General features: G+C 45.5%; 2 protein-coding genes across 2 annotated transcripts; both read left to right on the top strand.

Annotated features, from left to right (window-relative positions):
* The first annotated feature begins 2,541 nt into the window (after positions 1 to 2,541).
* Positions 2,542 to 5,492, top strand: LOC149910546 (uncharacterized). The gene has a single exon (XM_090109477.1). The coding sequence runs from the start codon at positions 2,841 to 2,843 to the stop codon at positions 5,490 to 5,492; it is 2,652 nt and encodes an 883-aa protein (XP_089965603.1). The 5' UTR covers positions 2,542 to 2,840.
* Positions 5,493 to 5,536: 44 nt separating this feature from the next.
* LOC149910545 (uncharacterized) lies at positions 5,537 to 8,035 on the top strand. Its single transcript, XM_090109468.1, has one exon. The coding sequence runs from the start codon at positions 5,537 to 5,539 to the stop codon at positions 8,033 to 8,035; it is 2,499 nt and encodes an 832-aa protein (XP_089965594.1).
* Positions 8,036 to 12,218: the final 4,183 nt, after the last annotated feature.

Raw genomic sequence — 12,218 nt, 5'->3', positions numbered from 1 at the left:
TTACTTTAGAATCGCAATATTATTAATTACACATTATTTTAATAATACTTTATAATAATATGATTAAGCCTTCGCGCGTCGCATGGGACCCCGGTAGCTAGGAACAATGATTTTATATATTTGTCTAGATCACGGCGCTTGAAGGATTAAGATATCAAATGAAGTAAATCATGCATGAAAAATAAAGTTGCTGTTATTAATGCTTACATTACAACTGACAAAATTATTCAAAATAATCATTTTCCGGATCAAGGACGGTACCACAACGTTTACGGAATTGACCTGTATTCCTCATGTGATAAAGTTCAATATAGTGTGGCAGTAATGGATGCACGTACGGTCAATAGGTATGGGGCTTACGACGCGCGGCGCCCGCTACGCTAAACATTTTTTTATATGTATATTATATACAATATTAAAACTACATTTTTTTCTATTTACATTGATTATATTATGAATGTTAACAAAAGCTGTGAACTAGTTAACTAGAATTCTGATTACTTTGGCCCTTTAAATAGTAATAAATAACGTAAGTAATTAAAAATGTTTTTTATTGCTAAACCTTTCATTGATGAAACTATTGGAAAGAGTTTTAAAAATTTGTATAACTATGTCACAGTACTAGTTTTGACTGGTTATAAGTTTTGCCTGCAACATATATACAAAAAGAAACTGTATAATTTCCTTTTTACAATTTTTCAAGATATTAATTTTATTGGCTGCAAATGACTGTTTTTATTCAGACAAACACACAATGCAATGAAGTAATAGACTTCATTTACGCTTAAAGTTTCATTCATTTATTATTATTTATAAAATATATAATAATGCATTTAATCGAAAGTTTTTGACATGTGAGAAAATACCATAATTATTTCCAATAACATGAAGTCTACAATTAGAAAGTTTAATATTTTTGTCCAAAAACATATTGTGTCGACGACTGTACCCCATTTTACGTTAGTATGTAGAAGTTTACATTAAAATTTAATGGTTTTCTAAGTCAAAAGTCAAGCAAAAATTGGACTGATATTGGGCACTATTTCAAGTACAATTTTTTGAGACGTAAATTATACCTATATCTCGTTCGATATTCACGCGCTGAGGTGAGTATGCTGGGCGTAGAACCTACGCCCAGCATACTCACTGAACGAAGCCTATAACTCCGAAGTTATTCGAGCACTGTTTTTTCTTTTTGGGCACCGTTTGGCACTATTTGGGAACTATTTTTTGAAGTATGAATTATGTTTGAAGCGTATACAGATTCTCCGGACGGAGGTGAGTATGCTGGGCGAAACCTTCGTCCAGCATACTCATCGAACTATGGCTATAACTTCGCAAGTACAAGAGCACTATTTTTTTCCTTTGGGCACTATTTAGCACTATTTCAGAACAGTTTTTTGACATTCATGAAATATCAGGATTCCATGGTGAGTTGTGGTGAGTATGCTGGACGAAGGGACACTTCTATTTCATTCTAGTCTACATAGTTTATTGTTCAGGATTTTGAATTCATGGATAATATTTAAGTAGAATTTTAAATAGGAAGGTACCTCAATAGACTCTACCTAGGTGCTTTTTATCCCCATTTTCAGCAAGGTTTCTTTGGAAGAAAATGCGAATGTCACCGTTCTAATTCCACCAGCCAATCTCAGTTAGTTAATTCTTGTTTACTAGTTTCTAGTACTTGTGTCTAAACCGTTGGTTTAATAGTATAAGTTTTAGTATTGTTTAGTTCCATCATTCGATAATAGATGACGCTAGTTGTAGAAGCCATGTTTTTAAATCGCGCTTATGTTATTCTTTTGTAATTAGATATAAGCAAAATGGTACTGTAGTTCCGCATCCTTCGCAAATATACGGTCAGAGCGTTTTTGTGTGTTTTATTTCCGACTCTGGCTAGTGTGTACTACATTGCTGGTGGTACACAAAACATTTGGTCCTGCGAGCCGAATATTGGAGACCAGGTGGTGACGTCAGCGGCCATTGGAGGGAGCGAGAGGGAGAGCAGCTGGGACGCCAGCAGCCATCGGAGGGAGCGAGAGAGAAGCAACCGGGACGTCATCGGCCAGCGGAGCGAGCGAGAGGGAGAAGAACCGTGACGTCAGCGGCCTGCGGAGCGAGCGAGAGGGAGACAACCGTGACGTCATCGGCCAGCGGAGCGAGCGAGAGGGAGACAACCGGGACGTCAGCGGCCAGCGGAGCGAGCGAGAGGGAGAAGATCCGTGACGTCAGCGGCCTGCGGAGTGAGCGAGAGGGCGACAACCGTGACGTCAGCGGCCAGCGGAGCGAGCGAGAGGGAGAAGAACCGTGACGTCAGCGGCGAGCGGAGCGAGCGAGAGGGAGAACATCCGGGACGTCAGCGGCCAGTGGAGCGAGCGAGAGGGAGAACATCCGTGACGTCAACCGACTCCGGAGTACAGGTGCGAGGGAGAAGGACTACCAGTGAAGTGAAACGTGAGTACTTTGAAGTTCAATTATACAAAATTGGACCTTAAGTCCAAGAAGATAAAGTGAAGTGACGGGGAATCCATGCCCAAATTAAATTAAAGTAACTTTAAAACACTTAGAAAATTTTCATTGTTTACATAGACTTAGAATATTTTCAATGTTTACATTGACTTAGTTTTTTGTTCGTTGTATTGAATAGACACTTGTAAAATTTTGTAAAAGAATTTACCACTTATAATATTTTAGAGTTGAGGAGACAGTTTGTACATGTGAGTTAGTTTTTATTTTATGCAATTTAAATATTAAGTTAAATTTATTTATTTCAAATAAGTTTGAGAATATAAAGTCTATTTATCTTATTGTTGTTCGGAAGTCTCTAAAATATTATAATGGAAGCATTTAATAGAATTCAAGAAAATAGTAAAGAGCTTATCTCTAAAGGTAGAGTCAATTTTAAAAAATCCCCTAAGGAAAGAATTACTGTTTCGTATGTTGAAACTCGTTTGGAATCTTTAGAAAATCAGTGGCAATCATTTTGCGATATTCATCGCCAAATTATTAGCGAGATATCTAAGAGGGAGTTAGACTCTTCTAGCTATATTAAAAATTGTGTATATGATGAGACCGAAGTACTATATGTAGATTACAAAACTGAATTGAAAGATGCTTTGATTGAATTAAAGGGTAATAGTCGGTCCGGGGTAAAGTCAAGTGATTCCAGCGAGTATCAAGAAAAATGTGTCATAAAATTACCAGAAATTTCTTTACCTAAATTTTCAGGAAAATACACAGAATGGCCTACCTTTAGAGATCTTTTTGTATCATTAATACACAATAACCATAAATTAGATGATGTACAAAAATTACATTATTTAAAGGGTCATTTATTAGGAGAACCGGAACAGCTCCTAAGACATACAGCAATAACCGATAAAAACTACACGGCTTCCTGGGCTCAGCTAGTCAACCGTTATGACAACAAAAAGTATTTGTCAAACAATATCCTAAAACGTTTGATGAGTCTAAAAGTATTGCATCATGAATCGTCATCGGCGATAAGAGAATTATTAGATAGTATGAACGAATGCTTAAGTGCTCTAAGAAACCTAGGAATTGATATTACTAGCTGGGACACAATCGTTATTTATATAATGAGTTACAAATTGGACCCTGAGTCCAGGAAGCAGTGGGAGTCCAAGGCAAATGATTGCGAAGACCTACCAACCTTGACTCTATTTAGAGAATTTTTGGAGCATAAGTTTAGGTCATTAGAGTTTTTAGACACTAAGTCAGTAAACGTAAAAAACCCTCGTTCTAGTCCCAAAGTACTTTATGTGAACAATACTTTGACGGATAGTGTTGAATCTGGTCAGTCTTATGTGGCGAAGTGTCCGTATTGCAAAGGGGCAACTCATAAATTATATAATTGTAAGGAGTTTGCGAAGTCGGACTATGATGTGAGACATAAATTTGTACAAAATAGTCGCTTATGTTTTAATTGTTTTGGTAGCAACCACTCCGTATTTTCATGTCGCCAATCCACCAGATGTAAGGTTTGTAAGCGTAAACATAATTCATTGCTTCACCCCGAAGAATCTAAAAATGTTGAGTCCCATCAAAAGAATGTGGTTGTTTCTTCAGCAACCACATCTGAACGCGATGTTGTTACGTGTTTTTCGAATGTCCGTAGTCAAGTTCTTTTGGCTACTGCAGTTGTGGAAGCGGAGTCGAATACAGGTAAGGCTAACTTTAATTTGCGATGCTTATTGGATCAAGGCTCAATGGTTTCTCTCATCACCGAATCCACGGTTCAAGCTCTTGGGCTAAAGAAAATTCCAAATAAGGTTCGTATTTCTGGAGTAGGAGGTCAGGAAGATTCCTTAGCGTCAAGATCTATGGTTGAAGTAAAAATAAGATCAATTTATAATCCCAAGTTTACCATGGTCGTTCAAGCGCACGTTCTCGGTAAGCTTACATCGTTTCTTCCATCAAGGAGAGTCAATCTGCGGTTGTGGCCAGAGCTTTCACACTTGCAATTGGCTGATCCAAAATATGAAGTCCCAAACAAAATTGATTTGTTGCTTGGTGCGGAGGTGTATGCCCAGGTACTGGAGGACGGCATGATAAAGGGTCCCCCTGGATGTCCGTTAGCACAGAAAACGCAATTAGGGTGGATATTATCTGGGCACATTCAATCAGAAATGTTAGATTCTGGAACGCACCAACAACCGAGAGTGATCGTCAGCATGCACGCTGGATGCAATGAAGATGAACTACTAAAAAGGTTCTGGGAAATAGAAGCAGAGCCATGTTTGGCAAGCAATAAAATAATGACAATCGAAGAAAAGGCGTGTGAAGAGATTTTTGAGAGGACAACTAAGAGAGACAAGGAGGGAAGATATATTGTTAACTTACCTTTCCGCCCCGAAGTAAAGCATGAATTTGGAGATACACGAAGTGTAGCGGTGCAAAGGCTAAAGAGTTTAGAGAAAAGATTTAAGAACACCGAACTCAAGAATAATTATTCGCAAGTGTTGAAGGAATATTTATTGCTGGGTCATATGGAAAAAGTACAGGAAGACTCGGAAGAGACGCGGAGACGTTCGGTATGGTTACCGCATCATGCAGTAGTCAGACCAGACAAAAGCACTACTAAGACGCGAGTAGTATTCAATGCGTCAGATAGAAGTGCTAATGGTATGTCGTTAAATGATGCCCTGATGGTTGGCCCAAGACTACAACCAGAATTACGTCATATAATCATGAGATGGCGTCTCCACCCGATATGCCTAATAGCCGACATCATAAAGATGTATAGGCAAGTAAGGCTGAAAAGGGAGCATACAGATTATCACCGAATCGTGTGGAGAGATGACAACAACGAAATCCAAGATTATCGTCTACTTACCGTTACCTTTGGCACTTCCAGTGCACCTTATTTAGCGGTCAAAGCTCTCCAACAGCTTGCAGTCGACGAGGGTGGGAGCTATCCACTAGCTGCTGCAAGACTAAAAACGGACTTTACATGGATGATCTGTTAACCGGGTGTGATTCTGAAAAAGAAGCATTACGATTATATGAAGAAATGACTGAATTGTTAAGTAAAGGAGGTTTTAGGCTACAGAAATGGAGTAGTAATAGCATGGAGGTGATGGAAGGTTTTGAAGGAAATATAGAACAGGACAGGGAACTTAAGGAGGATGACGTGACTAAAGTAGTAGGTCTCTTTTGGAACCGCCGTACCGATGACTTTAGTTATAGAGTTCAGTTTTTATCAGCGTCGCTTCCTGCAACCAAAAGAGAAATTATAGCCGAAATTTGTCGACTGTACGATCCGCTTGGTTGGATCGTTCCATGCATCATCACTGCAAAAATATTCATACAAAAATTATGGATGACTGGATTTGGATGGGATGATAGATTACCGTCTGAACTTATTAGTGAATGGATAACTTACCGGGAGGAATTATTTCAGCTAACAAATTTCCAAATACCGCGATGGGTGCAAACACGAAGCAAAGATACAGTTGTGGAGTTACATGGGTTTAGTGACGCTTCACATGCCGCCTATGCTGCTGTGGTTTATATTCGTTGCGTTTCTGAAGATAAACAAATTAAAACTCACCTGGTAGCTGCAAAAACTAAAGTTGCCCCGATCAAGCAAATCTCCATACCTCGACTGGAACTCTGCGGTGCGGTGTTGGTAACTAAATTGTTAGTTGAAGTAGCTGAAGTTTTGAACATACCAATTTCACAGTTGCATGCGTGGACGGATTCCACCATCGTCCTAGCGTGGCTTAGTGACCATCCCAGTCGGTGGAAAACATTCATAGCCAACCGGACTTCTGAAATTCTAAATCATTTAGAACCTTGTAAGTGGTCGTATATACAGTCCAAAGAAAATCCCGCTGACTGCGCGTCTCGTGGAATACTACCTTCTGAGCTAGTTGAGAATAATTTGTGGAAGTATGGTCCGGATTGGTTAAGTAAGATTGATATTCCGTATAGTAAACCACTTTCCATATGCCCTAAAACTGACCTGGAAGAAAGAAAGATTAAAGTACATGCTACAACTAAGGAGAACTGTGAAGATATAGATATATTTTTAAAATTTTCATCTTTTACGAAGCTGGTGAGAGTAGTCGCATACTGCAGAAGATTCCTGAAATTGAAGGATCCCGTTGAAACTCGTCCGAAATTTCTACCTTACCTTTCAGCTGAAGAGCTCCGAGATGCCACCATGTGTTGTATCCGTCAGCATCAGCTTACTTGGTACCCTGAAGAAATGAAGAATCTGAAACATAAAAACATCATTAAAAAGAGTAAAATTGACAATTTAAATCCATTAATAGATGAATTAGGAATTATGAGGGTCGGAGGAAGAATGGAAAATTCTTGCCTGAAGGATGGCAGCAAGCATCCGATAATTGTAAACGGTGACTCCTGCTTGGCGAAGTTGATTATAGCCGATGCCCACGCCAAAACCATGCACGGAGGTCCCCAGTTGACCATTAACTACATACGTACGACGTATTGGATCACCAAATTGAAAAATCTAGTACGATTTGCTATACACAAATGCGTTTCATGCGTAAGAAACGCGGCGAAGTTTCGAACTCAATTGATGGGCCAGCTGCCTGCCTGCCGAGTCACACCTCGAAAACCCTTTTTATACTCCGGTGTTGATTACGCTGGTCCCATTAATATTCGCGTTTCGAAGGGTCGTGGCCATAAATCCTATAAAGGATATATTTGTCTCTTTGTTTGCATGGCCACAAGAGCCGTTCATATAGAAGCAGTTTCCGATCTTACTTCAGAAGGTTTTTTGGCAGCTTTCAAACGTTTTGTTGCTAGACGAGGCCGTTGTATTCAGTTGTGGAGTGACAACGGCACCAATTTTGTAGGTGCTTCTAAGGAGTTGCGGAATTTGTTTGCAAATGAGAAATCCCAACTGCCTGTTGACATTGCATCATCATTGGCTAACAATGGTACAGAGTGGCGCTTTATTCCTCCTCATGCTCCAAATTTCGGTGGAGTGTGGGAAGCAGGCATAAAGAGCACTAAACATCATCTGCGTCGCGTAATCGGCGATTGTACTCTTATTTTTGAAGAGCTGGCGACGGTCTTGGTGCAAATTGAGGCGTGTCTCAATTCGCGACCTTTGTCCGTAGCTAGCTCCGACTCAGGTGATCCCAACCCGTTAACACCGGGTCATTTTTTAATAGGGGAGCCATTGATCGTGGCTCCGGATAATAATTTTGAATACGAGAAAATTTCCAATTTGCGTCGTTGGCAGTTAACCCAAAGGATGGTGCAGCATTTTTGGAAGCGTTGGTCCCAAGAGTGTCTAACCCAATTTTTTCAAAGGTACAAATGGAAAGGCAAGGTCCCCGACATCAAGGTAGGAGACGTGGTCTTAGTGAAGGAGGACAATTTGCCTCCTGCGAAATGGATGTACGGATTGGTGGTTGAATTACATCCGGGTAAGGATAAGGTGACACGTGTTGTCACGTTGAGATATAGGGGTTCTCACATACAAAGACCGACTTCGAAACTATGTGTGTTGCCCGTTAGAGAAACATAAATGTAAAAAAGAAAATATATATGTATTATGTTAGACGTAAGTAAAGAATAAGTATTAGTTTAAAGAAATGTATTTGCTTCTATGTATTGCTGTATCTTTTTGCAAAGTTGTATTTTTTTTGTATTGTGAAGGACTATTCGTCCTTGGCGGGCGGTATGTCTAAACCGTTGGTTTAATAGTATAAGTTTTAGTATTGTTTAGTTCCATCATTCGATAATAGATGACGCTAGTTGTAGAAGCCGTGTTTTTAAATCGCGCTTATGTTATTCTTTTGTAATTAGATATAAGCAAAATGGTACTGTAGAAGATTTTATTACAGATGGACGGAAGTCTTGGTCGTTTGGTCTTGGTCGTTTGGTCTCTCGTTCTCAGCGTTCTGTTCGCTGATCAATAAATTGATTGATTAATTAATTAATCAAAATTAATTAATTAATTAATTAAATAAATAAATTGATAACTCATAAATATCTGAGTTGTTAAAATTTTATTGCGGCCAGATGTGAATTAACACATCCTGCGATCATGCCGCCGCCGAGCATGCCGCTGCTGCCGCAGCGACGCGCGACTCGTCCGCGCGCACTGGGCCGCAGGGTCTATAGTCGGTCGGTTGCCGCACTTGAAATGGGCCTGGACGCCATTGCCGCTTCCGGCCAGGCTGCAATCGTGGCCCGCTCAACAGCAACCGGCCGGCTTCCTGCGTTGGTATCGGAACCTCTGTCAGGTGCCGGCGATGAATCGTTCCTGGCGAGTCCCCTGGCGTTGTCGCCGGCCCAATCCACCGAATCCGCATCGTCGATTACTCGCTCGCTCACACCGAGTCGTCGACAGGCCTCGGTAAGCGCCGCCACACCAAATCCGGGCACTTTGAAGCGCCCCGCACAGGCACCACTACCGCGTACTCCGCGCTTCCCCGCCTCTTTACCGGGTATTCCCGTGGGACGCTTTCCCTCCCCTCCACATAGTAGAGTAGGAGAGAAAACTATCGCAGCGTCCACGCCCCCGCCTCCGCTGAATATACCGACAATGTCACCGGTCTCTCCTATGGAGACCGGGACAACTGGCCCCTCATACGCGGCCATGGCCGCGTCTCCTAAATCTCCAGCGCCCACACCCTCCACCTCCTCCGCCGCCGCTGCGCCCGCCGCGACCAGCAAGACTATGACTGCGACCGACACTGCTGCTTCTGTCTCCCCCTCTGCTGCTGCCGGCACTGCAAGCGCCGCGCCACCTACCAAACAGCCCAACCGCTACCCCCCTCTTATAGTGGAGACACTGCCCGACTGGCCGACCCACTTTAGGGAGCTAAAAAAGGTCCTCGGGCACACTCCTAACGGACGTCCATTTGGCAAGGGTGTCCGTTTTATACCAAAGACAGACCAGGAGTTCCGACTCATCCAGCGCTATCTTACGCAGCTGGAGAGCAACACCGGAATCTCTTGGTTCTGCTACTCGCTGCCCGCTGAGAGAAGCGTGAAAGTAGCGATCCGTGGTCTGCCGGCTAACACAGAACCGGCACTAGTGGACACAGAGCTGCGCGAGCTCGGGTTTATTCCGGAACACGTGCGTGCAATCCCTGCTCGTCCAGGTAGGCCGGGCTGTCTGATGTTCGCGCAACTGCAGCGGACTCCGGACCTCATCCCAGGCATTTATGAGGTGAGCGAACTGCTCTGTATGCCTGGGATCACAATTGAGGCATGGCGCGGCAGAAAGGGGCCAGCGCAATGCCATCGATGCCAGCAATTTAGGCATTCCTCCCAAAATTGCCACCGGCCAATAGCCTGTGTGCGTTGCGGTGACAACCACCCGGCAAAGGAATGCCAGCGTCCGCGTGAGGAACCACCAACGTGCGCCAACTGCGGCGGCGCCCACACGGCAAATAACGCGACCTGTCCGATATTCCGGAAGGAGACGCGCAACCGCCGAGCGGGCACCGTCGCGCGCACTGCTACTAGTGCGCGCGCGCCCGCAACTCAAGCCGATGCACCTGGCTCGCTCATGGCTGCTGCCAACCAGCCAGGTCCGACGACTAAACGCCGCCGTAAGCGTGGCAAACGCACCCAAATGCGGCCGCCAGCAGCACAGCCTGCGGCGCCACATTCGGCAGCGCCAGCCACTGCACCGCCTACTGTTCTGCCGGTAGCATCTACCTCTAGGCCGCGCTCTGCACCACCAGTTGCGCCGCAGCCTACGCAGCGTAGCAAGAAGTCCAAGCCCTCCGTGGTCACCGCCCCCACACAGGGGACGAAGGCGAAGCGTGTGATGCCGCTGGACCCCAGACTGACTAAGGTTATCAGCACTCTTAATCAGGTGCTGGTGGCTATCCAAGAACAGCGTGACCCAATACCGCTGATCTTGGGCTGCATCGCGGAGCTCTGCGCCTCTCATGTCTGAGCTCCGCATCGCATTTTGGAACGCCGACGGGCTCTCAGCGCAAAAAGCCCGTCTCTTCAAAACCTTGCTCTGTCAACGTCAAGTGGATATCGGCCTGGTTAACGAAACACACCTCCGACCGGTAGACAAGTTGAAGGTTTCCGGATACTATGTCTATCGGGAGGACCACACCTCGCCGATCGGGACTGCTTACAGGGGATTAGCAGTCCTGGTCCATCGGAATGTCATTCACCAACTACTTCCAGTACCTCAGTTACAGTCGTCGTACGCCCTCGGCGTAGAAATCTGTGTAGACCGCCAGCCCACTCGTGTGTTCGCCTTTTACAAGCCGCCGCAGAATCGACTCGCAGTGGCTGATGTCCGAACCTTGCTGGACTCGCCGCTGCCCACGATCCTCGCCGGCGACTTTAATGCGAAACACACGGCGTGGAACTCCAACACCGTAAGCCCGGACGGCAGACGCCTCCTGGACGACGCAGACCGCCACGGCTACGAAGTGCTAGGACCAGAGGTCCCAACGCACTACCCGTACTGTGCAGCCCACACTCCGGACGTCATCGACATAGCAGTTGCTCGTGGCCTCGTCGCCGCACCGTCGCTTGACGTCCTGGATGACCACCTCATTTCAGACCACCAAGCCGTCCTCATGACGCTGACACTGTCTCCGATGACAACATCAATGCCTTCTCCGAAACATCGCCAGGACTGGAGAATCTTCGCCGAACACATGGCTGAACATTCTCCGTCCTTTAGAGTCGAGAGCCCTGCAGACGTCGACCGACTCGCCACGGACTTCAGCGCAGTCTTGTCCAATGCGCTTCGCGAGTCCAGACTCGACGCTGCATCCACTCGCAAGAAACCCCAGCTCCCAGCCTACATACAAGCGATGTTAGAGGAAAAGAGGAAGCTGCGAAGACTATGGCAAAATCTGCGATGCCCGACCATGAAGACGCGGCTGAACGCTCTGGCAGCCAAGATTTCAGACGCACTGGAAACGGTAGCAGTCGAATCTTGGCACACCGCCATCGAGCGAGCCGGCGATGACTGGTCCGGCATGCACCGCCTTTGCCGCCAGCTCTCCAGGAAGCCCCCTCCGATTAGACCCCTCATGGCCGGTGATGGAACCCCACGTTACCGCGCCGAGGATCGAGCGGAGATTTTTGCAGACTTCCTGGAGACGCAGTTTACGCCTAATCCGACCGCGAATGTGCAGCACGTAGAGACCATCGAGCGACAGGTGAAGGATTACTTCGAACCGCCGATACCACCGACAGAAGACCCCGTCGTGTTCTCTCCTGGACGAGTCCAAAGGATGATTCGACGAACTAAACTACGCAAAGCCCCCGGCCCGGACCGAGTCACCAATGAAGCCCTGCGTCACCTTCCTCCGCGAGCCATCGCGACGCTGACGCGGCTCTTTAACGGAATCCTCCGTACCGGGCACTTTCCATCTCCGTGGAAGCTCGGCCGAGTCATCCTACTTCCCAAACAAGGTAAAAATATCTTGCTACCCGAGAGCTACCGTCCCATCACCCTTCTGTCGTCAACCTCGAAAGTCTTCGAGAAGCTACTGCTGCTGCACATGACGCCCCACCTTCAGCCACGCGACGAACAGTTCGGTTTCCGCGCCGAACACTCCACCACTCTACAAGTGGCGAGAGTACTGCACCACCTCGCTGCCGCCTACAACAAGCGAGAACAATCGGTTGCAGTACTCCTCGATATGGAGAAAGCGTTCGACCGCGTATGGCACACCGGACTCATCTACAAGCTGTCCACGTCTACTACTCCG

Source organism: Colias eurytheme, chromosome 2, assembly GCF_061535395.1.
Source record: "Colias eurytheme isolate Ceu_HAF_F1 chromosome 2, ilColEury1 Martin Lab GWU primary, whole genome shotgun sequence".
In the NCBI taxonomy this organism is placed as follows: Eukaryota; Metazoa; Arthropoda; class Insecta; order Lepidoptera; family Pieridae; genus Colias; species Colias eurytheme.
The sequence above is the reverse complement of the archived record's forward strand: the minus strand, read 5'-3'. Positions and strand labels throughout refer to the sequence as shown.

Bases quoted from the DNA above. Each gene is read 5' to 3' on its own strand.
- LOC149910546 (XM_090109477.1), top strand. From the start codon at position 2,841: ATGGAAGCATTTAATAGAATTCAAGAAAATAGTAAAGAGCTTATCTCT.
- LOC149910545 (XM_090109468.1), top strand. From the start codon at position 5,537: ATGACTGAATTGTTAAGTAAAGGAGGTTTTAGGCTACAGAAATGGAGT.